This window comes from Musa acuminata, chromosome BXJ1-1 (genome assembly GCF_036884655.1).
Source record: "Musa acuminata AAA Group cultivar baxijiao chromosome BXJ1-1, Cavendish_Baxijiao_AAA, whole genome shotgun sequence".
In the NCBI taxonomy this organism is placed as follows: Eukaryota; Viridiplantae; Streptophyta; class Magnoliopsida; order Zingiberales; family Musaceae; genus Musa; species Musa acuminata.
In genome coordinates this window covers 6262645-6289426 of record NC_088327.1, presented here as the reverse complement: position 1 = coordinate 6289426, position 26782 = coordinate 6262645, and the positions used below count along the sequence as shown (strand labels likewise).

General features: G+C 35.1%; 3 protein-coding genes across 4 annotated transcripts; 2 read left to right on the top strand and 1 right to left on the bottom strand.

The window, feature by feature from the left end:
• Window positions 1–69: 69 nt before the first annotated feature.
• On the bottom strand, window positions 70–6449 carry LOC135632922 (importin subunit alpha-1b-like). Of its 2 annotated transcripts, none has more exons than XM_065141897.1 (11): window positions 6433–6449; window positions 5982–6256; window positions 3161–3257; window positions 2954–3045; window positions 2708–2839; window positions 2383–2568; window positions 2133–2296; window positions 1971–2049; window positions 1152–1280; window positions 891–1018; window positions 70–812 (listed from the first exon to the last, which is right to left on the bottom strand). In XM_065141897.1, the coding sequence occupies exons 2-11, from the start codon at window positions 6189–6191 to the stop codon at window positions 443–445; spliced, it is 1587 nt and encodes a 528-aa protein (XP_064997969.1). In that variant the 5' UTR covers window positions 6192–6256; window positions 6433–6449; the 3' UTR covers window positions 70–442. The 2 variants fall into 2 exon arrangements, with proteins under 2 accessions (XP_064997969.1, XP_064997903.1); XM_065141831.1 differs by lacking the exon at window positions 6433–6449 and adding an exon at window positions 6336–6353.
• A 2652-nt stretch (window positions 6450–9101) lies between these two features.
• On the top strand, window positions 9102–12772 carry LOC103985513 (translationally-controlled tumor protein homolog). The gene is made up of 5 exons (XM_009403239.3): window positions 9102–9237; window positions 11334–11407; window positions 11660–11785; window positions 11882–12039; window positions 12377–12772. The coding sequence occupies exons 1-5, from the start codon at window positions 9210–9212 to the stop codon at window positions 12492–12494; spliced, it is 504 nt and encodes a 167-aa protein (XP_009401514.2). The 5' UTR covers window positions 9102–9209; the 3' UTR covers window positions 12495–12772.
• Window positions 12773–14176: 1404 nt separating this feature from the next.
• Window positions 14177–24865, top strand: LOC135632827 (tubulin gamma-2 chain). Its single transcript, XM_065141654.1, has 11 exons — window positions 14177–14439; window positions 15468–15668; window positions 17638–17749; window positions 19433–19833; window positions 20629–20682; window positions 20759–20863; window positions 22733–22807; window positions 22887–22931; window positions 23070–23198; window positions 24323–24427; window positions 24504–24865. The coding sequence occupies exons 1-11, from the start codon at window positions 14311–14313 to the stop codon at window positions 24555–24557; spliced, it is 1410 nt and encodes a 469-aa protein (XP_064997726.1). The 5' UTR covers window positions 14177–14310; the 3' UTR covers window positions 24558–24865.
• The last annotated feature ends 1917 nt before the right edge of the window (window positions 24866–26782 follow it).

Genomic DNA, 26782 nt, shown 5'->3' with positions numbered 1-26782 from the left:
AACCAAGAACAAACTTCACTGAACTCAAAAAAGAAAAACATGGTCTCACACCATACAGGAAGCAAGAAATGGCATCCTTATAAATAAACTGATATGAGATATTAAAAAAAAAACCTCTGAAATAAAAAATCATGTCTTCCTCCCTGACATACATAAACTGATAACAAGAAATCATATAAATCTGCAGAGAACCAAAACATGGCATCTTAAGTAAACTCGACCGTCGGTCCCTCCATGGACACCCGATTTGACCAACGAGACCCAACTAACAACGTAGCCACATCGCACAAACTGACTTTTAAGCAAAACCATAGCCCTGAGCCGGGCACAGTCCACCCATTCCTCATAGGAGACCCCACAATTTAAACATAATAGCCTTCTTCAATATGAAAATGTCAATAGTCTTTCAGCAAGTCTCACCAGAAGATTAGCTATCTACCTTTCAGCCAAAGTTGAATCCACCAGAAGGAACTGACTGGTCATTGTTGCCAAAGTCGAATCCTGTTTGAGTAGTATCGCCTGGCATTGCATCATCTTCCTCTTCCAACCAATATGTTTCAAGAATCTTAACAGATTTCTCATATATCTCAGTGTTGTCATGGCTCTGAAAATTCTCAATTTTATCTAAGCCCTCGGCGTCCTCAATCAGCTGGGCATATGGATTAGTGCCTTCAGTAACTCCGAGGTTCTTCTCTGCCTCACCGACCTTCAGGATATTCTCAAGCCCTTCCAGACACACGGTAATGATCCTTGGATCAGGGCAGAGAAGGAGGTCACACAGGGGCTTGATGCAGCCCTGGGAAACTAGATACCTAATACAATATAAAAGAAAGAATTGAGTTAAGAGGTAACTTTGGAAAACCTTGACGGGTGAAACACATGTATCATACTTTATTTGTTCATGTGTACCACCGGAAGTAGCATTTGAAATGGCCCATGCAGCTTCTTTCTTTATCTCGAATTCTGCAGTCTGCAGCAGATGCACTAAAGGACCAATGATACCAGCAGCAATCACAGCCTGCAATTAATCCCATAGCACATATTCACATGAAGATCAAGAAATTAGGTTTAGTCCATCGACAATACAATTTATACAACAGGAAAGGCACAACTGAAGTATGTTATCATTCTTTTGTTGTTGTAAGTCAAACCTGAATTTGTTCCTTGTTTCCAGCTGTGATATTTGAGATGGTCCAGCAAGCTTCCTTCTTGATGCTTTTCTTATGATTGTGGGTCAAGAGGTTCAACAGACAAGGAAGTGCTTGGTGATCTATTACATACTGAAGCAGGAAAACATGAATATCATGAGACAAGAATGTAGCAGAGAAGAGAAAGCAATACAATACAGATCGATTGAGAAACAAGGTTATGAAATATAATCAAAATTCATCCCAGAATTGCTAGTCTGTTAAAATTAGTGAACTCTGAATAATAAGAAATGCTAGTTAGAACTTATCATGTTTCTGCCGTGATTCTCTATAAACCATTTGTTTCTGCAATGTGATCATGAATTAATGTTATCTCATGCATTAATAAGTGAACATGATGCAAAAAGTCATAACACTTCAATCACTAAGTTCGCTAGCATGACACGAAAATAAATGATGATTATCATGCATTAAACTCAAGTTTACTTCACCCACAGTTCTACTAAATGATTTTTCTAATATTATAATTAAAAAGCAACAAATCTGGCAACACAGAAATTTTCTGACCAATTTTGGATGCTAAGAATATCAGACTGCATTTGTCTGACTGGTAACATGTTCAAATAACTCAACTTTGCAAGCCATCATATGCAGTATACTTGCAGAGATAGAGGCCAGGTAATGAGACAACATACTAATGAATGCCCTTTTTCTTAGTAAATATCTTAGCAATTAGAAAATGTAAGCATTAGAGGATAAAAAGAACACAGAAACCTAAAAAATACAGCAAATATATGTACACCTAATCCTCCTAATTAATACCTGTGTTTGCATATCATCTCCAGTGACAATATTACCAACAGTACGAAGGGCTGGAATAAGCACAGAAGGTGAAGGATGCCTACCACAACAAGCACAACAAGGTTTAAGCCCCAAACAAAAACATAAAATCTTCATAAAGGGCATGAGACACATAATACATACATAAGAAGCTCAACAAGGCGAGCACAAACACCTGCTTCAATCACAGCTTGTATTTTGTCATTGGTACCATCTGACAAATATGAAAGCGCCCAGCATGCATCAGTTAGAACTTCCTCATCATTTGAATGAATAAGCCGCTCGAGTGCTGGAAGAGCAGGCTTAACCTGGTCATAAGTAGGGGAAAAAAAGTTCAATTCAACTATGAAGCATATTAGTAGACTTCATGATGTGTATGCAACCCAATTCAGACCTGCTCAAATGCTGGTTGTGGCTTGCCCCTGCAGAAATTTGAGAGGGTCCAAGTGGCATTCCTCAACATGGATAGCTTGGAATGCTCATTTAGCTGCAGCAGAAGGGGGATCAATGCGCCACTAGCAAGGACAAGATCTCGACATCTTGGAGAGTCACCAGCAACATTCCCTAAAGCCCACACTGCCTACCATTCAGTAAGATATACCTCGATAAGCCAAGATGACACAGACAAAAAAAAACAAAAAGAAAATCATGGAGCTGTTCTTACAAACACTAAGCTATCTCAAACAACTACTTTCAAAGTTTTTTGGTATAAGTTATACCTGCTCCCTGACATCATCACTAGGGGAACTGAGAAGCTTCACAAAAATTGGAACGGCCCCATGATCTATCACAACTTTAGTGTGCTCTGAGGTACCTGAGGCAATGTTGGTGAGGGCCCAAGCAGCTTCAAACTGCAAGCATGATCCGTTGCAAAGTGTATGACAAAACTAGAAACGGATTGAAACAGGGTAGTATGGAAGTTAAGAATCCTTGTTTTCATAAATTTAAACAAATGGTATGCTGACCTGAAGTTGCGGATAATCCTCCCTAGTAAGGAATTCCACAAATCGAGGAACCACCCCTGATTGAATAACCTCCTCGATTGGAGGGTTTCTTTCTGACAAAACAAAAAAAGTACTCACACTCAGTATAATTAGTGATCTAGTTGTTCGGATAGAGCATCAGGAATCATATAAAGTAAATTATTCAAAGCAATTCATTTGATTAAATACCTATAGAAAGCAATTTACGGAATTGTGTGGTTGCTTCCAACTGCAGAGTTCTATCATCCGAATAAACACCCGACACCATAGCCGGAAGGCTTTCTAACTGCAAATTAGCAGAGAGCACATTTAAAGATGAAAGAAAAACAAGGGCAATTATAGGAAACAAGGGCTTTTAGTAGGTTACTCTAAAAGCAAATATAGGATAAAAACATAACAGTAATTATATATGCTGGTAGTAACCTCTAAAAAAATCATTAAAAATTTTCTAATACTCATGATACACATATCAACAGTTTAATATGAAATAACAATATATCAATTTATTATGAAACTCATGTATTAGATAAATAATAATAATTCTTATGTAGTAAACAAAGTCACGCATCAATCACATGCAACACATCACGATGACATGCATACTAGTCATGCAACAAACACGTATATCACACTCAATTGTGCACTCTCCCAACAACGAACGGAGAAGCATACTTCACAAGATGGATTCCTCCCAACAACGAATGAAAAGAACCTACATTACACTCCCAACAATAAATGGAGTGGTCTCTCTCACCTGTCCAAGTAGAGACACATTCCTCCTAACAACGGATGGAGGAACCATCTAGCAGCCATATTTGAGGACTTGCTAATCCCCGAATGAAATTTTCCTAGCTACCCTCGGTAGAGATACATAATCATCCATGATCATTCATGCATTCAAAGAAGTGAAATGATAAAATATCATGAAAGACTATGCTTCGTGTATGACCGACTAGACTATATCCATTGGTGGCTTCACACTTAATAGGCCAGTATCACCTTTCAGAGGGTGCACTTCCAATGTGGATCACTCAACATAATCATATAATCACAAGGTAGCAGTCACATTAATATCAACTTAATCTAAAAAATAATGGAGAACCACTAATTATTTTTTAAATCATAACTTCGAATATAACTTTTAAGTTTGTTAAATCATAAAAGCATGAGGTATCAATTTTTTAACAACCTTCAAATGATCTAAACCCTAAATAGCACAACCTAATTAACTTGAATCAAACTTAATTCAATTAGGACCTAACAAAACTAGTCTTAAATCCTTATTGAATCAATCTAGAATCACCCTTGACCGGTTTCATTTGGATTTGGTTAGTTTCAATTAGGTCAAGTGGATTTGAACTGATCAAATTGGTCTGAAATTACCCTAAATTGGCTTGAACCAATCAATTCGATCTAGTTCAATCATCTAAGGAGCCCAAACCAATAAAAGCAGAGGAAGTTGGACTAGACTGCATAGTGTTGACTCAGATTGAACCGACCCACCTGAGCCCTGGAATGGTCACGTGCACTGCACATGCCTATCTCAGATAGCAGGTTGGGTTGAAGTGCAGGGGGCTGGATAGAGAGGCAACAACATACCTTGCAGTGGTCGCATAGTTGGGCCTTACAAGTTGGGTCAAGCCTCACTCACGGGTTAGACCAAGCCTTACTATTGAACCGAGTTATGCATGGCTTGCAGGCTGAGTCATACCTAGCAACATGGGTTGGGTCATGCCTGATCACATGAGCTGGATCATACCTGATCACATGAGCTGAATCGTACTTGGCCATATGGTTTGGACCATGCCTAGCCACATGGGCTCAGTCGTGCTTAGCCACATAGACTAAACCATATTTAGTCACATAAGCTAGGTCATGCCTAGCTACATGAATTGGACTGTACCTGGCCACATGGGTTGGGTCGTGTCCGACCATATGAGTTGGATTATTCTTAGCCACAAGGACTGAGCCGTACCTGACCACATGGGTTGATCAAGCCGATCAACTTGACTCAGGTCAAACCCAAGTTTTATTACCATAATAAGTATTTTATTAAAAAATTCAATAATACAATATTGATTCATTAAATAACTTTCTAAATCTATTTTTCATGAATCAAACAATATAATAAATTCATGATTTTAAATTTAAAAATAATTAAACATAAAATCTTACATAATTCCTTAAAATAAAGATATGCCTATATATATCAATTAAAATTATTATTTAATTCAAAAATAAGAATTTAATAATTAAATATATCTTAAAATTCATTTAAGCTTAAGAGACCATTATAAGTCAAGCATTATCAACATTAAATTAAATAACAACTTTAACATTACAATTAAATGATTATTATTTATTAATCATAAAATTTCGAAATTAAAATATTATTATGTTTCATAAAAATTATAATAATTATAAAATGAATAAAACCAATAGAAAAGAACAAAGAATCTTACCTCTCCTCGAGAGATCTCTTCAATCCTCCCATTGCCCGCCACGAATGGAGAGAGGGGAGATTATTTCCTCAATCCTCTCACTACCAAGCTCAACTAGGAATGAGAAAGATAAGAGTCCCTTTTTATAAGAGATGCTGAGCCCTCCCCAAAAGACAATATCTAATTTAATTTTCATATTTAATTTATTTTTATTTTATTTAATTGTAATATTTATTTCATATGGTTCGTAACGAAAGAATTACTTCCTAAAAGTCACATCTAGAAAATACATCAATTAATAATTTTAAAATTAATTAATTAATTAATTGATGGACTAAATTCTTAACTTGCCCACTATAATCAATTTTAATCATTTCCTTAACCCTATAATACAAACAAGTCAATTAATCATTAAATAAGGCAACACATTAATTATAGTTATTTAATTATGGGAAAATATTCAGCCATTACAAAACCTAACCGAGCGGATCCAATTTCCTAGAACACCTACACTAATCCGATCTACCAATCGAACCCCTAAATTGAAGGATCGACGAGAGGGGGATCACCTTCTTCTCGACGGCGGAGGCGTGGATCGGCTGCGGAAATGGCTGCGCCTGCATCCCCTCCCGCCGCTTCTTCTGGAGGCTTTCCTCCCGACGGTTCTTGCGGATCTCCACCATGTTGTCCTCTCTCCGCCGTCGTCCCTCCTCCGCATCGACGGCGACCTTGTACCTGTTTCGCCGGACCTCCACCCGCTCGCTCGGCCTCAGAGACATCTCTGCCCGCCGCAGGCACCGACTCCAACGACAATAATGAAAGGAGGAAGGGATCGGATGGAGCCCTAGAAAGTGAAGATAACGCAGTTCAGGTGAAATCGAGTGACCAATAGGAGAGAGGGAAGGAGTCGTCAAAGCGAGTACGTTTATAGGAGCGAAGGATGACGAGACCGGGGACTACGGCACGCCAACTCCAACGGAAGATTGGCGTAGACTATGCTTCTAGATCTGTGCAATATACCTGTTGGACGGCCAGAGTTTCTTTTCTGGTTGCCGAAAACCGAACCCCAGCGGCCAAGTTGGTTCCAGTTCAACACAGCTCAATTCCGTCACCAGCCGTTTCTGCACTCAGTCTCCGCCCGACGCGAGCCCCGCTAGGCCTCCGACACAGGCCCCACTAGGCCTCCGACACAAGCAAGGTGGTTGACCGGCCGAGTGACGGTAGGATGAGTTGCCTTCCGAAGCTGGCCCGAAGAGTAAGAACAGCGTCATACAAACCCTTCCATAGCTTCTTGTGATTGGACCGCCGACGCGGACCCACGTGACCATCGCTCACTCGACTCGCAAAGCTGGCAGGTGCCACGCGTAACACCCGATCGTGGATGGCACTTTCGACGTCAATAAATGTGGTCCGATGAGCTGGCGACTTAGGTGCCGTCATAAGTGGTATAGTATCACGCCAATTATTTTGGTGTATGGTAGTTAAATTGGTTTACGGAGCAGGGGACCATGTACCGACGCGAGTTCTCCCGGCTTTGGCTTTAGATATCGTGGGTGGAAAATGATCAAATATCAACCGTTGGATATCTGTACTATACAATGGGTATGAACCTGTTCGGTAATCGAGTGCCGTCTTCTTTCTCCAGAATTCTAATAATACTAATATTCAAACATAAACCAACACTAGTATCTATTTTTTATAATTTTATATCAAATTAATTAAAAATATAAATTATTTATCAGAATTAAGACTTAAAATATGACAGCCCAATCAACACAAGAAGCATCCAATGCGTCATTCATAGATAAAGGCATCAAAGACATCTAATTCATTATTCATGAATGAACGATCTATGTATTTTTCGTGAATAAAAGCATTAAGAGTATTTTTAAAAAAATCTATGGTCAACATCACATGCGTAACAAAAAAAATATAAACCAATAATTGATCGAGAAATCAGTCATCATCTCCTATACCACTCGATGTGGCCATCACGATTACTTTACAGCAAATCAGTTAGTGGCTGTAATGAATCGATTATTATATTATCTATTGTCTAATATGGATGTTTTGATACCACTATTTTGGGTCAATCACATCCACTCTACCGCCTAAAGTAAACTACTCAATATATAGTGATAGTTCATATTATCTCATCCATTACTGATGCATTTGTCCTAGGCTAAGCATCAAAATGCACATAATATGCCAATCACATAATTTCTCCTTTGGGAGAAATCATGGAATACACCTTTTGGGAGAGAGTGGGATGACAAATGATATAAGAAACATTCATCTCGATTATGACTCAAACAATTAATAACTCAATCAGCATAAGGATGACATGAGACAAATGCCCATAGAATAATTCACCTATATCTCAAAATATTTTATCGAGTTAGACTTTCTTCACCTATATCTCAAAATATTTCATCGAGTTAGACTCACTATAGAAGGTCATTCGGTAACGATAATCAATGTCAGCTATTATTTATTATTATTATTTTTATTCTATCATTGACTTAAGCATTGGATAGATCATATTAAGAGACTTATCGGACCTTAGTCTTCGATTATCAAATAAGCATATAAGCTTTTATCAATTTATGAGTAAGCATTTAAGTCCTCCTTAACTACACTAGACTTGTTGCTCACATATATAAGACAACATATCATTGTTATTCACATCATATCACAACTCGAGTTAATAGATATACAATCAAATTTTTAATTAAAAATATAAAAATTTAAAGGTACATTTTTATACATATATAATACAATATTAATATTTGTAAGATCATAATATTAAATTTTGTTAAGTATTTTAACATCATGAATCTATCTATTAGTTATTTTTTATGGCCAACTTGACGTATTTAAATTGATTTCACTTGTCTCATCGTTTAAAATAATGTTACAGTGGGCGAGAGGTATATGGTCTACCCTAACCCTAAGGGGTGTGATCCAAAAGTCAACTATATTTTTTTTGAGCTAATTGAATAAAAAAAATCAATTGATGGTTAAAAAAACTTTAAAAAGTTTATATTATATATAACAATAACGATAAGACTATAAGTCTCAACTATTTAAGGTTGAATATATAGATCTTTCATTATCATTGAAATTTATAAAAAATTAAATATTTAATTAAACTTAAATTATTTAAATCTATATTTATAATTTATATTAATATATATTTTAGATATTCTTTTATCTCTCTTCGTATCACTAACATGAATCATTTCACATCTTTTGTATCCGAAAGTTTTCTATACAAATATTTATATAATTTTAAATAATTTTTTCTCATCTTTTATCTAAATAATACTTAATTCATAATAAAAATATATTTTTTTTCTATCTTTAGTAGTAGTTTCACATATCAATCTCAAAATTCTCAACAATTATCTCATAATTTACTCAAAAAATTACAGATAAATTCGGAAAAAAAGAATAGCTTTCGGAGCTTAGGTCTTATTTGGGTAAATCATCACTTCATGGTTGCTTTTTTGTTTATTTTTCGGGCATCCGAGGAAAGCCACTCGCATTCCGCAGTATAGGAAGGTCACAGCCGTTCATTCCATATCGGGCGGTCAAAAATCGGCATCTTCGTCAAATTAGGTGTCTTTGAAAGAAAATAAAAAATAGAAATAACCCGAGCAGAACACCGCACCGCGGAAGACGCCCAAACCTCGGCTATAAATAGCGCGTCTCTGCGTCGGTCCAAACCCCACCTTCCCCTCTTTCTCTCTCTCGCGCCGCCGCTCTCCTCGCTAGGTTTGATCTCGGGTGGAACTATGTTGCTTTATCAGGATTTGCTCACTGGTATGAATAAAGATTATCATCTCTTTTTTCATCAAGTATTTGAACTCCCGATGCCGTTCCTTGTGGCGGAATCGGAGCGCACAGTGAAACTAATTCGTAGATCCGAAGAAAACTTGGGATCTTGGGAATCACGACCTCATAATTGAAGCTGCATTCTTAACTTGCTCTTCTTGTCTTCCTCCTGATTTGATTCCCGCATCTTCGATAGTATTTTGCGTGTTGTTTCGCTTTTATTTGTAGTGTGGTTAATTTTCTTCGGGTGTTACTGGTTTGGGGTGGGGATAGTCGCTTTCGTTCTGTTGATGTACAGGACCCATTTTCTTATGCTATACTCGTTATTAAATTGCTTCTTTATCTGTTTATTCTGTTTGTGCTTGTGTTTTGGATCACTCTTAGATTATTATTGTTATCCGGACACTGCAGAACTTTGATCACATTAAGCAATTGAATTATATTTCAAGAATACTGCAAACCAGCATCAGAGCTTATTGTTGATCAACTATTGTGGTCCTCGAGTCGATTTTGAGTATGGATGGGAGAATGGGCTGAGTGTCATGGTTTACAGAATGATATTTGTATGTCAATATCAGATTTGTATCATATTGGTCTTCAACTTATGTTGTCATTGGGTGATTGTTTGGAGCTTATGTTGTTATCTGTAGGTGTTTAAGCACGCTTTTTATTAGCTATGAGTGCTCTGGTTCATGTCTGTTTGTGCTCCATGAATCATAAAACATAAAAATGATGTACAGTAACTGGCCCGGTAAATTTTGTTTGGATCGGAATCTCTATGCCTTGTCGATGTTGGTTATGCTTGTCTGTGTCCATTACCTGAACGGAGAAGGCCAGGACATTGTCATATTAAATCTAGGACATTGTCCATTATCTCAGTCATCATCGAATGGCTTTTGGTTCTTGATCTTCATCAAATCAGATATAGAAGCAGTGAGATATGTTTGAAACAAACATTTTATTTCATTTGAAGAGCTTGAGTATTGGAAGTTGGTAAATATAATGACTGCTTGGGGGAATCAGATATCACTTTATGCTTTTGATTGAATCTGATCCCATCGAGGGAATTTGTATACGATCGAGGTGGGTTATTCCATGTTTTAGATTCTGATTTTTACATGATTTATGTAAATGTGCAAACCAAAAGTAGTCGATCTAACTTCAATTCCACTGTTCCAATTTCAATGGCGAACTAAATTTTATTTGAGATTTGAATGGCCCATTCCTTGTACATTTCTGTGTCATGATCACAAGAATGTGAATATGACCTTAGATGGGTGGAATTTTGATACACTTTTTGAAATCATTAGGAATGCAAATCGAAGCACCATTATAAATGATCGAGGTATCAAATCCTTCTTGTTTGGAGAATTGGTATTCCACCTAGGCCTTAATGAAATAAAATTCATGACAGAAGCTAATCTGTGGTTTATTTCTCATCAATTATATGGAACTAAGTTGATTCCTCGGAAGTTGGAGAATATAACTTTTCAATCCCTTTTATCACACTAGATTTCATTGGTATAGGTGCTCCTTGTTAGGTTCCACTGTTATGTCTCATAATGTTGCACTGATGTACTTGCTACATGCTATATTTTCACAAAAGATATATTAAGACTGAAAAAGGAAAGTTACAGAACCACTTAAAAAAATTGATTATTGGAACATATCTATAACATACAGGCCTTTAGGACTTGCAAGGGTACTGTGGTGTTTATGTGGCTGTCGGTATGGTGTACAATATGCTCAAGTTCCATTGTAATGTATACTGTAGTTTTCAGGATATCTCCAATTTTGCTTTTGAGAAGCTTGTGACACTTTGTTTTTCTGAACCTTGGAGATTGGCTAGACAAATTATGGCACTTTTTTGTTCGTTTCATATGACAATATCTAATATTTGCAATTAGTAAATTGTTCCTTGAAAGAAAGTCTGTCACTTTCACTTCTTGGTTGATTCTATGATGACTTTATCTATGCTTGTTGTCGATAGAGAGAAGCGTTATTTATTTATTTATTTATTTTTGTTTTTGATAGTTGCCGACGACGTCTTAAAACTTGTAAATTTGTCTTTTGTGTTTTTACAGATGATGAGCTATTGTCAGACTCATTCTGTTACAAGGAAATTGAAAATGGGATGTTGTGGGAAGTTGAAGGGAAGGTAAGGATATGGTTTTACTCTACGTCATTATCAATTGAATATTAAACTTGTATGTTTTTTTCTTATGCCTTTCTTTATATGTTACTTTTATAATACTATTGATGTATGGCCTTTGTTTTTGGTACACCACCTACTCTCTCTGCTGCTTTCTTTTGTACTAATCCATGACACCATATCAAGATGGTTAATTGTTGTGCATAAATTTGCATATATGTTACCTCAATGCCACTCAAAATTCTTGACATTTGGCAGTGGGTGGTTAAAGGAGCTATTGATGTAGACATTGGTGCAAACCCTTCTGCAGAAGGTGGAGAAGATGAAGGGGTTGATGATTCTGCTATTAAGGTGGTCGATATAGTCGACACGTTCAGGCTCCAGGTTAACATTTTTTAATGTCTTTTATGTGGTTCGTTAGATCTATTTAGATATTTTTGGACTTTATTTAGTATGAAAGTGGCCTCATATCATTTTCAGGAACAACCTGCTTTTGACAAGAAACAATTTGTGACTTATATGAAGCGTTATATCAAGTTATTGACACCGAAACTTGATGAAGAGAAGCAAGAACTGTTCAAAAAACATATCGAGGGAGCTACAAAGTTCTTACTTTCAAAGCTCAAAGACCTACAATTGTAAGGATCTTATTTGTTTTTTTTATATTTTATGTTAGTTTACTTTTTTTCTTTCATTTATCTGTCAAAGAATAAAATTGTTAAAAACCATCACAATCTTTGTTACATTTTTTTCCTTGCATATCATTGTTGTCGTTTTCATCAAACTCTTACTCTTTGTAGCATAACTTCGTTCATTCTTTTGCCTTTTGGCACATAATACTAGTATAAATTACTGCACTTTATGTCACTTTTTATTAAGACATCAGACTCTATATTTTATAATCGAATGACAGTTCTGAAGGTAGGTTGTGATTCTTTTAGAATCCCTTTCTTTCTGACAAATATCTTTTGGCAGTTTTGTGGGTGAAAGTATGCACGATGATGGCAGCGTGGTGTTTGCATATTATAAGGACGGTGCGACTGATCCGACATGTTTATACTTTGCCTATGGATTGAGGGAGGTCAAATGCTGAATGTCATGCTGCATATACTTTGGATGGTCAAGCTTTCTTAAATATTGTTTTGGATATGCTTTCAAGGAATTCAGGAGTTATTTTAGGTTTGGAGTCAAGAAAACAGAACAAGTATTCAGTTTTGATTTTTCATGGGTTGTGCCACCACCAATTATTGAATTAATTAAGTTTGTTAAATGTTTTGTGGTCTAGAAACAGTTGGTGGCAGATTCTGCTGTGGTTGGAGTCAGAAAGTTATTTAAGTTGCATTGGGTATTATTCCCTGAAATTTTATTGCAGCTCTTCCGAGTTGACGATGATACGAAAGACATGATGCAGGTCCAATACTCCCACATGGATGATTAGTTTCTACTCTCTGGTTTGCTATCAGATAATTTGCAAGGAGGTGAGCCAAAATCACTCCGGTAAGCAAACATGTTTACAGATTCAAGAAATAGTAAGCATTTGTGGTATTTGATTGTGCTTACCATAAGCTATATGTTTATACATGTATATATAGTCCTTACACCTACAAAAAAATGTTAGTTATAAGTCTCATATGTTTGCGACTTCTTGCCGAGATGCAAAGTCACAACAGGTAAAGGTTTGTTTACTGTATATGTTAGTCTTTCCACTATAAACTCAAAGCTTTAAAGATTTGTTTGTTTCCAGTTGATTTATTTGAATCCGAAAAGGGCAACAAGAATTGTTACCATTTCAGTCACAAGTTGATTATTCTTTTCTTGTGCATTTTGTTTCGATGTAGATGGAGGATCTACCTTGTTATAGTTTTGCATCAAGGATTCAACATAAAGATTACCTAGAATGATATATGAAAGTGTATAGGGTTTATAGAGATATAAATGCTAAATACAAAATCTCTTAATTGTGGCTAATATTAAATACTCAAGCATTAACTAAATTAAAATTATATTATATATATATATATATATATATATATTCAAATATTAAGATTTTTGGCGGCATATATATATCCTTTCAAGATTGGTTCAACGCGGCACATTGTAGTTGGCATCAACTGACTTGGGTTGAAAGATAAAAATATTAGTTTTAATATCTAAATTGTAAATTAATTATTAATGCCAATACAGTGAAGCAACAACTATTATGGAGAATCTTCGAATAGTGGCAAAACAAGATTGAATCCAATGCATAACTTTCGAATAGTACTCTAAAATAATCGTAGACATTTTTGTTAACAAATCCTCTGTTTCGTGAAGCGTTGTTGTTTATTCTTTTAAACATATTAGCCTTTTTTTTATTTATAATATCAAATGACGTACATAACTCATCACTTATATAATAATATACTAATTTTTTAATAAAAAAATAATTTTTTATTCGTTAAACTCTGACAGATAGTTAACAGTATTATAAATAATCCACAGTTTCTTTTTCTTGGAAAAAGAATATTTACTTTTTACCCTGAAGAGGCCCCCATTTTGAGTATTTACTGTAGGGGTTTAATGTTATCACCAAAGCAGTATGTTCTGTTTTCCCACCTCTTTTATTTCTTTTATTTTTCATCTTTCTTTGATTCAACAAATTTAAAACCGGTTAAAAAAAATTCAACGAATTATGAACAAAAACATAGTTCGGGTCGGATTCTGTCGTGAACAGACCCGACCCAGCCGCTTTAACTCCTCAGTATTCGCCAATCTCCATCGCATCTCTCTTAAACCCCTCTTTGTTCTCCCACGAGCGAGCCAGGAAGCGGCAGAGAGGCGGGAGATCGAGTCCGGTCGCGAGGGAGGAAGAAACCCTAACCCTTCTCCTCCAGGAACACCATCCTCTGCTTTTGATCTGCTTTGAAGGGATGCCGCGCGAGATCATAACCATTCAGGTGGGGCAATGCGGCAACCAGATCGGCATGGAGTTCTGGAAGCAGCTCTGTCTCGAGCACGGCATCGGCAAGGACGGCCTCCTCGAAGATTTCGCTACTCAGGCTCGTCCGATCCCTACTTCCCTCTCCGCCCTCTCTGGATCCGGTTTGGCTTTGTCTGTCCGTTAGCATATATCCGTATCGAATGCCGAAGATTTGATAGTTACACCTAGTCATCGGTTCCTATTTTGATTCGGAATGAATTCATCTCGGGTGTCCGAGATTGGATTTTTTTCACCTGAAGGCAGTTTGTTTACCCAGATACTTGTCTTGCCTTGCCAGTTCCAACGAGATGCGTGTTGTCTCCGTAGCAAGGAGTTTAAGATTGCTGCAGTATACTCTAGGACAACCAGTTTAAGCTGAATTTTCACGGGAGAGGATGTGATTTAAGCGGCTTAGGTGGTTATAAAACATATATGATTTTGTGGCTCGTTTCTAAATTATTATACATTTTAACATTAAGGGCCTATTTAAGTAATCTCTTAATGCAATGAGGAGGAGTTGGCAGAAGTTGTGCATCAGTCTTCTTGGGACAATCGTTTTTTTGTACCTTATCACTTGTTATCAGGTTCCTTTTACTCCTATGTGACTTCCCTTGGGATCATGAAACATGAAAAAAGACTTATACGGTCTTGTAATTTGACTTTATGGAAAAAGTGATTACCATAGTAGTGACTGAGCCTTGGTGTCCATTTGATGTTAGGTTTGACAGTCATCGATCACAATTACTTAATATCCTGCTACAAATGTAAAAAAAGATAAGCTTTATGTTTCTTTCAAAGTCTTTGTGGCTCCTATGTTTTCTTCTATATGGTTCCTTCTATTAGCAACTGAAGTTATCGACAAAAGATTTCCGTTCTTCTTTGGATCATCCTGCTTACTTAGTTTCTATTAAAAATCTTGCTGTAGATAAGTTTGTAACCTATTGATGTTATACCATATGGAGTTTCTCCACTCTGATGGCTGGAGACAATGGCATGATCGGACAAAAATGTGAAACACCATGATGATAGAGCACTATGCAGATAAATTTTGGAGTTCAGGGTTTATGTGATACTAAAACATAATAAATATTTATTTACTTGCTGCAGGGTGGTGACAGGAAGGATGTCTTCTTCTATCAAGCAGATGATCAACACTATATACCAAGAGCTCTTCTAATGGATCTAGAACCAAGGGTTATTAATGGCATACAAAATAGTGAATACAGAAACCTTTACAATCATGAAAACATTTTTGTCTCAGATCATGGAGGTGGTGCCGGAAACAACTGGGCTAGTGGATATCACCAGGTATGACATGACATTGGTAAATCCTATCAGATTCTTCCTCTTCTTTTTGTGATTTAATTTAGGTGACCATGTAATTTCCAGTTTCTGGTATACACTAGTTCAGTATTTGATCATTTTGTATAATTCAATTGCACCTTTCTGTTTAAGGGAACCATGCTAAATATAGACTGAATTTTCTGCATATTATTTTTGAAATATTTTGCTAACTTGTACACATTGCTAAACTTACTAGAATGATAGTCCTCCTGGATATTTTTCTTGTGAAATTCAAGGTTGCACACCTTATTTCCTGTTTGCACATAATACTACTGACTAGAAACAACAATTTCGAAAACATACTCAATGAGATGAACTCTGAAAGAAAAACTAGAGGTGCCGTATTGCAGGTTGGAATTTTGGAACATGAATTGGAAATCCATGATACTGTGTCCTTTGAAGTTTGAAGTTTGAACTGCTGAATAAGCTTTATTAGTTAAGCCATGATTGTGTTTCCTGTCTGCATAAATTCTTAAACATAGAGTGAGGTGTCATTCCTCTTAACATGCACCTGCAATTAAGAACAAGAGAGAACCAAATATTTGGTAACTTCTGATTACCATTTCCTGACACCCGTTGTTGTTTTATTTGTGATGATTTCTTGTGTCCAGCAATTTAATCTGAATTTACCAGATAATGGAAAAATCTTTTCATTTACCACATAATGCATATTTAATTGGAATGTCAGTCAAGCATTAGTTTGGCACTGTGTTTTAACTTGTTGGATTTTTGCTATATGGACAATTAATTCAAGGAAAAATCCATGTGATGATGATGGAAATAGACAAGTTCGTTAGTGCTGTTCAGTTTTCACAAACCAAATAAAACTCTTCTATGTCAGTCCCATCTGTTACTCCATAATTGTGTTCAGAATAGTCATCTTGTTTGTCTTATGACTGAACTTTGAGGTCATTACATAATGAACTTTTGGTAGAAAGCAAATCGATAACTTAATTGCAAACAACGTGCAATTTCATTTCACTCTTTGTTGCAAAGTTTGTCACGATGATAACTTTAGATGTTATAATGCTTTATCATGGAGTATTAAAGTTTTCAATGCTCTGTTAGGTGAATTGAAGTTTTCCGGCTCTTAACCAGTTGTTTTTTACAAAAAAAATATGATAAACTTGTTTATTTGGTACACTTATCAAATGACTTTTGGTGTTGGTGTGTAGCCTAATATGGACAGTGGTGAGTGCAGGCACTGTAGATGCTACTTTTGACCTTTTATTGAATATAATAAATGATATAAAAAGTAAGTTGTAAGGATCCATGCATTTAGACATGTTAATGATAAAGCTGTTAGCTTTTGCAAAGCAGTTTTAACTGTCAAACATAGCGGTTGCAAGGATTGATTATTCGGTTGGAAGTGTAAATCCATACAAGAAGAATTTCTTGCAACTTTAGTTTTTATCATGTAACATACTTCGGCCAAGTTGCATTCTGTGGTCATTAATAATCATTTATTTTGTTAGATACCTTGTTTTTAGAAGTTGAAATATAACCTGTTTATTCACAAGAATTTTGCAATGAAGGACTTCATATTTTAGCAAATTTTTTATCACAGTTTTCTTGTTCCATTTCTTTTTCTTTAGTGATTTAGAGATTAGAACATCTTTTTGTTGATAGATCATAGAAGCATGCTAAGGCTGATGGCAATGCATTAGATATTGGATATCTTCACAATACATTGTCAGGTCGTAGTTATTCTATGATTGCCTTGTTGATTCTAATGAGGTTTATCTATCTAGTTTTCTTGATTTCTTCTTCGGTGAGTAATTTCTACTGAAAATAGACATACAGGCATCACACTTCAATTTTATCAGCATGTTTAAAAAATGTGATCTTTTCTGTTGTCATACTTGTTCTTTAACCACATTTTAAATGTTGGCGTGCCCTAATGTTGATTTCCTGTAACACAATTAAAACCTAGGGAGAGCAAGTTGTAGATGATATCATGGACATGGTTGACCGAGAAGCAGATGGAAGTGATAGCCTTGAAGGTTTTGTTCTATGCCACTCGATTGCTGGTGGAACCGGATCAGGTGCTGGACTTTTCCCTCTCTCTTATTTGTAATATCTGAAAATGTTCATCTTACATTCTCATATGACTTTTGACACCTTTCTCATGTGGGTAATTATAGTGCATCCCTTTTGTCCATTCAAATGGACTTAACAGCTTGTACCAAATTGGAGTTTAGGGTTGGTTTTCCAACCACATATGAGCAATAATTATTAGTGTCTATTCTGATGATATCATGACATATCTATATGTATTTTGGAGTTCTTGAGTACTTGCATATTATTAGCTGAAGAACATGCGTCCTAGTGCTTAATTAACTTTGCAGTATATCATGGTTAATTCCAATACCTGATATGGTTGTTTTAGTTTTTACTGCAATTCTTTGTTATTATTTTATTAAGGCAATTTCATGAAGGACAGATATGAGAGGCAACAATATAGATTATAAAGTCAGAGGTTAGAGCTACACAGAAATCTATAGTTGGTTTCTTTGACTAGAAAAAATTATGCTGATAGTGCATAGTAACATAATTAAAGATGTCTCATTGTATTTATCTGAGAATCGATGAGAAATGCTTGTGTGCAACATTGAAGGTCACTAAGACTCCATGGGAAAACTGGATTACTACTTTCCATGAGCATTAAGCATCTTAGAACCCAATAGTTTATGTTTATTAAGATGTAATGCCTAGTTATAATTAAGGAGATGGTCCTATGAGAGTGCTACTTGCAAGTACAACAGGACAATTCTAGTTTAACATGTCATTATTTTGTTCCAGCTGTTGCTCTTTTAAGAACATAAGCCACATAGTGTAACTAGTATAACATTGAAGTCTGGTAGCATTGAATGGCTAAGGACCACAACTGTTTTATCAATTTATTTAGAGTTTCACTAGGTACATGATCACCTTAAAAAAAGTGTCAAAATTTATGTTTTGACCTCATTGTTGCTGCATTTAACTTTGACTTTGAGCACCTTATACTTTATTTCTACCCACTCCATTATGCTCCTTTTATTATCTTGCTTTATGCATCTAACTTGTATCCAATACCCATTTGAGTATTGCACATGAAAGTGCATATGAGGTTTAGGCTATCAGTCATTGAATTGGACATTTGAATTGGTTAATTTTCCCATGCAGGATTTAGTCTCTAGAGATCAGTGACATTAATCTTTAAAGCTATAATTGATCTCCATTTAGGAATAAAGCTCCCATGATCAACAGCTGCCTGATCAGGAATTGACCTTGGCATAATATTTGTTATGTTTAGATGAGAGTCATCGTCTGCAGATATTATTGAGTTAATGCGTAGAAACTCTAAGCATTTGAAGGCCTCCTGAATTTTTGGATGATCCTTACATAAGTTGCTCTGCCTGATTTCATTGTGGGAATTAAGATTGTCTATGTTGGGAAATAGAATTCAAGAAAGTTATGTTGGTTTTTTTATAATTTCCTGATAATTCTACTGCTGGTTTTTTTATGCTGCACCATTCCTCATGTCAGTATGTTCTAGAGTAAATAGCAATTCATGCTTTAATTTCTTCTTGTACCTGTTATGCTAAGTGATGAGATGCATTTGGTGCCATATGCATTCTACCAGTATTATTATTATTTTTCCTCTTAGGTTATGCTATAGCCATTATGTTGGTATATCATAACCCTTTGTGCAGTTTCTCTTCTCATGTAACTTGAGTATAGTGCAGGTATGGGGTCATATCTGCTGGAGACTCTTAATGACCGTTATAGCAAAAAACTCGTCCAGACTTACAGTGTGTTTCCCAACCAGATGGAAACTAGTGATGTGGTTGTCCAGCCGTATAACTCACTCTTGACTCTGAAGAGGTTGACACTGAATGCTGATTGTGTTGTTGTTCTTGATAATACGGCACTAAATAGGATTGCCGTGGAACGCCTTCACCTGTCAAATCCCACCTTTGCGCAAACAAACTCTTTGGTTTCCACAGTAATGTCTGCCAGTACAACTACTCTGCGTTACCCGGGATACATGAACAATGATTTGGTTGGCCTCCTTGCCTCTCTAATTCCAACTCCGAGATGCCATTTTCTAATGACAGGATATACACCGCTTACTGTAGAACGGCAGGTTTGACATTTGCTCTTATAACTCCGAGTATTGCAGTGAAAAGAGAAAGTCTAAATTGGCAATCATCTGTAGATTTCATAATCACATGTTAGATGTTTTATAACATTGACCTAAAATTGACAAAAATGTTGATTTAACTGGTTCACTTCTATTTATTCTTTGTATATACTGCTTTAGTAGTGTGTGGATAATTGGTAGATTAAGACAGGAAGTCATGACAAAATAAATGGAATCTAGAATCAGTTTGTTTTGTTTATATTTCTTCACAATGCTAATTTTTAGTAACCTGACGTCTTAGTGAAAAATCCTGGCATTTGTATATATACGATTGATGTTGTAGATTGCACTATGCTTTCTGCAGTTTGCTTACATCATTTCATTTAAGAGAACCAACTTTATCCTGACATGCCATGCATACATTTCTTCTGGATTGGTGCATGTATCATTTTGAGAAAAGATAGGATACATTGGTGACAAGGATGATTAAGATGATAATTCTGGCTCCTGAATATCCTTTTATCTTCTAATAGCAATCAAGAATTCTTGCTAAGACTAATTCTTCTTGGAACGTTAATCTACTATCTTTCTGGACTTAGATTGACCTGTAATAGATAAAATTATTTTGATGTAAGACCTACAATGGACAATTTAATTCTTATGCCATTGTTGATTTCTTCTTAAGATTCTTGTTCAAAATTATTATATAGGAGAGTTTTTACCGGGAAATTATTTGTTTTCTATGCATAAATAGTGTTGATGTTTTTGTTATGAGTTTTTTCTTTGGACTGTTGGCAGGTTAATATGATTCGTAAAACTACTGTGCTAGATGTGATGAGAAGACTGTTGCAGGTAAGTGCTTCCATCCCTTTGAATCATCTGACAGTGTTTGTGCTACTTTATGTGTCAACCCTTTGGTATTCTACAGGCAAAAAATATCATGGTGTCTTCTTATGCCCGCACAAAAGAGGCTAGTCAAGCTAAATACATATCCATATTAAATATCATTCAGGGAGATGTGGACCCTACACAGGTAATATTTCGTTTAAGATAGGATCGACGATGATGTTCTATCTAATCTAAATTTGGGAAATCTTGTGGCAGAAGTTTTGATTGTTCCACTTGAAGAGTATTATAAACATTTTATGAGAAGTTGTACATTCGCAGCAATTGGCTTGGATAATATTCAATCTAAAATCCATTACAACATATACAATTTTTTAATTGTTTATGTAGTAGCAGTCCATCTTTACAGGACAGGCAAGCAATGATGGAAGTAGAGAGCTAATATTATCAGCGACCAGACATATTTCTGTTTCTGATGGCACAATAACCAATTATAATTGAGCAAGAAGGATTGTAGGCATTTTCTTGTTTATCAAGAGGAACCAATCGAAAGAAGTGCTAACTGGAAAACACTGGCTATTTAAGCCAACATAGAACAAAGAAATGCAAGAAGGGGATTTGCTGAAAGCAAATAATCAAACGCATTTCTGAACTATCTGATCTATAAAAAGCTTAGTGAGCCAAGTGTACCTTTTGGTCATATTTGGATTGCATCTTTTTCTTCTTTGGTATTTCCTGATTATTTTTTCCCATATTTTTAATTGATATGTTGGAGAGTGAAAAAGTTATCGTTTAGTTGTTCAGTTAGTGTTGAGTCATCCTATGCATATAGATAGGTTGTGAGAGTCATTGAGTCACTGGAAAAGGAGTTTTGTTACTTTTAAATGTCTCTTTATGTAGGAATTTTAAATAAACATGAGCTTTTTGTTACCTTACTCTAATAAACACAACTTTAAAGAAGCACTCTTATTCTTGGGTTTTGTAATTTTCTTTTCTCTGGCTATGCGAAGTGTTATTTTAGAACTTATGAACCTTACCTTTTTGGATTAAATCAAATGAAAACCAGCAAATTTGCTATAACTGAGACTACAAGGGCTTCTGCAGAACAAAAATAATATTCTGAATCTTGGTCACTTTTTCTTGTTGCAACAAATTTGAGAATGCAGAAAAACAGTTTGGAGAAACTAGTGAAATCTTCCATTTCATAAATTGTTATAGTAATTAGTAGTTAAAATGTTGACAATGTAAGCTATTACTTGTAAGTGCACCGGGGAAGTCATAAATAGTTCCACATTTTCCACTAGCTTTATAAACTAAAAAAGAATGACTTTCACAATCAGTACTATGACAAAGTTTTGGTCGAGAAAATGGAATTGCTTACTAGGCTGTTTCTGGTGAACTTAAAAGGCCAGAAGTTTGCTACTATGCAGTAAACATTCAGAATAATTGAGATCTTATTCCTTAAGATTTCCAATCAAAATTAAATTGTAAAGCATTAAGGACCGTCGATGATTTGCTTCTAAAATTTTTGCATCTCATTTGTTATGTCAAGATACTTTTATGACAACTTAGCCTAGTGGTCATCTCCTGTAATAATTTTCATGACTTCCAAGCTTCAAATTCTTGTTGAGGTCGCACCAAAGTATATTAATTGAGTATCTCTGGAATCATGTCTTCTTTAATCGACAAAAATAATGTTTATTTTATGGTTAGATTCATTAGTTATTATGGATTTACTTAAATATGTGCATGCAGACTATTAATGCAATTTCTTAGGTTACCATCAATTAACTTAGATGAAGTTATGTGGGAGAACAACATTCCTTTCTCAAATAAAGTGACATATCTTGGGCACCATGAAGTGAGAAAAAAAAGTTCTTTGTCCAATTACCTTAAGTTAGAATTACCATTTTTTTTAACACTGACATGACAGCGGTTATTGGTATCATTTAGCTTATGACAGTCAGTTAAGTCGCCCAACTTGCATCATGAACTTGTTCTAGTTTTTCTAAGCTTAAAACTTTCTTTTGGTGCTTTTTGATACTTGTGTTTTCAGGTACATGAAAGCTTACAAAGGATACGGGAAAGAAAACTTGTCAATTTTATTGAGTGGGGCCCAGCTAGCATTCAGGTCATGTGGATGTCATATCATTTACCGTCATAGGTGGTTATTGGATATTGGTTTGAGCTCTCATTATGATCATCTGCAGGTTGCATTATCTAGAAAATCACCCTACATCCAAACCACTCATCGGGTATAACTACTTTCTTCCTCGGAGACCTTTTTCACTAATTAAATTTCCCACTCTCTTGCATTTGTTCATTTACAATATATATTTTGACTTGCTGAAATATAAGAAGGAATGATTATATACTTTCTGCAAATTATATAGGTAAGCGGTTTAATGCTAGCAAACCATACCAGCATTCGACATCTTTTCAGCAAGTGCCTGGGCCAGTATGAAAAGCTAAGGAAAAAGCAGGCCTTCCTTGACAATTATCGAAAGTTTCCAATGTTCGCCGTAAGTTCATGAAAATATTCAGTAAGACCCATTTTTTCTTTTAAGTACTTTAATAAGGAAAAGTACAATATATCAATTCAAATCAATCATTTAATCTTTCTTTCAAGTAACATTTCAGATTTGTATCTGAAAACAATTTTTTGTCTGATTAAATGGCCACAATCTTTGTATAATCCTCAATTGAAAAAAAAAACTTTCTTACAGGGATGAAATTCAAGGATTATCTTCTTTTTCTTTAGAATCTTCAATCAGATTTTTGGTTATCTCCTTCGTTTCATTTAGTTTTCTTTTTTATTCTTCTTGGACAATCTTGGAAACTAATATGAGATCGTGGCAGATATTGTCTTATGACAACTTATGAAATTTGGAAGACACATCCTAAACTAGTTAAATTATTGAAGAGAAAAAAGGTCAAAACAGTCCCGTGTCAAACAGTATATCACAGCTCGGCATGACAGACATGTATGGGTTGCACACAAATTAATCCTACTCAATCCGATTAAACTAAGTTTATTCTTTTCCCCTGCTTCTGATCATCATGGGTTCTGTGCTTGTATTAGCTTTCAGAGCAGAGTGTGTACACAGGAATACCTGGTGAAATAAATGCCATAAATGTTTTCAACCGGGATTGCTGGTAGTGAAATTTCAAATTTCATGTTCTTGCATTGTAAATGTCAAGTCTAAAGGTCGTAGAAGCTTCCACCAGATTATCTTTGGAGTTAGTTCTCTATTTCTGAATGTTTTGTTTGACAATAAGGAAGTGTAGCCAGACAACTCAATGATTCTCTATTGTGTGATCAAGCATGTCAATTCTAGACATCTGTGTGTTTCTGCATGTAAATAATACAGAGAAAGAGTTAGACTGATAAACCTCAATTATGAAGTAATTTTGTCTCATATTGATCTTTCTACCTGTTTGCTTGTCACGGGTAACATCCTCCTTACGGAGACGTCAAGTACCTTTCTAAAAGAATAGGATGTTGATTTGATCAGACAATTACTGTTTTACATTAAAAAAACCTCCTTGGGCTGTGTGCAAGCATGTGCAGAGAAAAATTATACGAACAATAAAATCAAGTCATTGAATTTTATCGGAGTATAATTGTTTGAGTTACCGTCAACAGGACAATGATCTTTCTGAATTTGATGAGTCTCGGGAAGTTATAGAAAGCTTGGTTGAGGAGTACAAGGCCTGCGAATCTCCAGATTACATCAAATGGGGAATGGAGGTAGGGCATCCCGAATGCTCTTGCTTATTTGAATTAATATTCTCTGAGACCATTGCTCATCATGCATTTCAATCAGGAACAAGGGGAGGCCAGCGTTGCAGCAGCACTAGACTCGAAGCTAGTAATGTAACGATCTGAGTAAGCAGCACTGTGTTCGTTTACTCTGAAATTGTGGTTTATTGTCATCAGAGATGAAATTGGTTGACCAAAATGAAGTTGGACATTCTCATGTCATGGTGAAGACAAGTATAAAAAGCTTGTATAGATGATTGGAAATGTTTAGCAATCTTCCCGCTTTAATGTTGCTTGTATGTTGTGTGATATGGATGTGCTTGATGAAAGGTTGTTATTTGTCATCGAGAAGCTTTAACTATCTTGCTTACTCATGTCGGACATGATCTTGTCAAGTTTTACAATGTAAAACCTAAACTACTATTACATCTTGTGCATATTGCAATTGGTAAGTTGCTTTAGAACTGTTATAACCAGCAGCTGCAATATCTTTTTTGATTTCAGCGATTGAAACTGGTTCATAAAGCACCACAGTTTTGGCACTATCCAAACCGCATACAGTTATCTCAGGAAATGGACTTTGCATCCCATAGAATAGATGCCCATCAAACAATCTTTCGACTGCAATATCAAGTTATTCTATATTGAGTTGGTGGTGTGGAGGCCAAAAGCTCATGCAATGCATGGGAAGGCCAGTTTGTGAATGTGAAATTTTCTCAGTAAATTATGTGGAAGTCATCTTCAAGTGTTCTTGGTTGAGTTATTTATTTTTTTCCTGCTCTCACCCATCCCTTTTTTTTTGGACATTTTATCTTCTATGATAAATCATCTGCTTGCCCGGAAATGACCCGATCCAATTGGGATTTGATTGAATAAACCATCCTTCATTTGTTACAGACTGATGCCCTCTCATCTTCATCAAACTCCAATTCATTCATATTTTTCGTATGTAAATTTTTATCAATGATAGAACCTGATCAATATAACTGATTGCTTTGTTCTAAATTTAGATAGACGTCCCTGTTCTTCTAAAATTTATATTTATAATAAAAATTAGAGAAATATATTGCATATAATAAAATTAGGATAAATTTTCGAAAACAACCTCAAAGTTTGAGAAATTTTCAAAACTCTGAGTATGAAAAATTCTTACCAAATATTTTTTAAAATAATCATTTTATTATCATTGCCATTGCCCTCGGTCCTCCGCCTAGCCTTTAACTATGCCTTTGCCTCATTGATCGCTCCCTTTTATTTTTTATTGGACTTGTTTAACGATAGAGGCTATGGGCAAAGACAAGGAGGGAAACCAATAAAGATACGATAACATACCCTCGCGTGAGGGTTACGAGTGGAGGAGGTTGGCTTGGGTTCTTAATGGCTATAAAAATATCGTAAGGACTATATACAACGGTGTAGCGTGAAAACGACAACTAAATATGAAAAAAATAATTTTAAAATTTTGTAAGGGATAAAATAATATTTTCAGGAGCTTAGCAAGAATTTTTCAAATTTAAAATGTTATCTTAAAATTATTAAATTTAAGGATTTTTTTTAAATTTATCCATCAATATATATATATATATATATACATGTGTATATGTATACATATACATGTGTATATATATGTACATATATATATATACACACATATATATATATACATATATATATATATGTACATATATATATACACATATATATATGTACATATATATATACACACATATATATATATATATATATATATATATATATATATATATATATACATATATATATATATATATATATATGTATGTATGTATATATATTACAAATTAAACGAAACAAACAAGACATAATTGGCAAGGATGTATACACTATTAAAATTGACAAGGATAAATATATTTTTTACAAATTAAAGGAATATAAAAAGTATAATGGGTGCCTTATGTCTCAGCCAGGGAGTTGTAGTAATCAAAGATTCAGCCCATCTAAACCCTTGCCTCAATTCATGAATCGATATAGTTGCGCTGTCCCCTTTATGACTTAGATGTGTCAACTTTAGATTATTAAACTAATCAGTTGTTAAACTCATCAGGCGATGTTAGAAAACTCAAGCTATAATTATATTTCAAATATCTTAGTTAATTATTTGGAAAGTATTATATATATATATATTTATTTTAATGAAATAAGTAAATACTTATATTTTAGTCATACATTTGATCTCTCGCATGGTTAATTAGTTATGTATTTTTCTATAGCTTAATTGTTAATAGCTTAAAATGAATTAATTACAATTTCATTAACTGGTATATATATATATATATGTTTATTTTATATATAACATGGTAAACA

Coding starts and splice junctions, on each gene's coding strand:
- LOC135632922 (XM_065141897.1), bottom strand. CDS start 6,191: ATGTCTCTGAGGCCGAGCGAGCGGGTGGAGGTCCGGCGAAACAGGTAC. Junction 2,569..2,707: donor GTGATGATGTCAGGGAGCAG/GTATAACTTATA, acceptor ACTGAATGGTAG/GCAGTGTGGGCTTTAGGGAA. Junction 1,281..1,970: donor GAGATGATATGCAAACACAG/GTATTAATTAGG, acceptor TTCCTGCTTCAG/TATGTAATAGATCACCAAGC.
- LOC135632827 (XM_065141654.1), top strand. CDS start 14,311: ATGCCGCGCGAGATCATAACCATTCAGGTGGGGCAATGCGGCAACCAG. Junction 20,683..20,758: donor TGATGAGAAGACTGTTGCAG/GTAAGTGCTTCC, acceptor GGTATTCTACAG/GCAAAAAATATCATGGTGTC. Junction 24,428..24,503: donor ACATCAAATGGGGAATGGAG/GTAGGGCATCCC, acceptor CATTTCAATCAG/GAACAAGGGGAGGCCAGCGT.
- LOC103985513 (XM_009403239.3), top strand. CDS start 9,210: ATGTTGCTTTATCAGGATTTGCTCACTG. Junction 9,238..11,333: donor TTATCAGGATTTGCTCACTG/GTATGAATAAAG, acceptor GTGTTTTTACAG/ATGATGAGCTATTGTCAGAC. Junction 11,786..11,881: donor TCGACACGTTCAGGCTCCAG/GTTAACATTTTT, acceptor TATCATTTTCAG/GAACAACCTGCTTTTGACAA.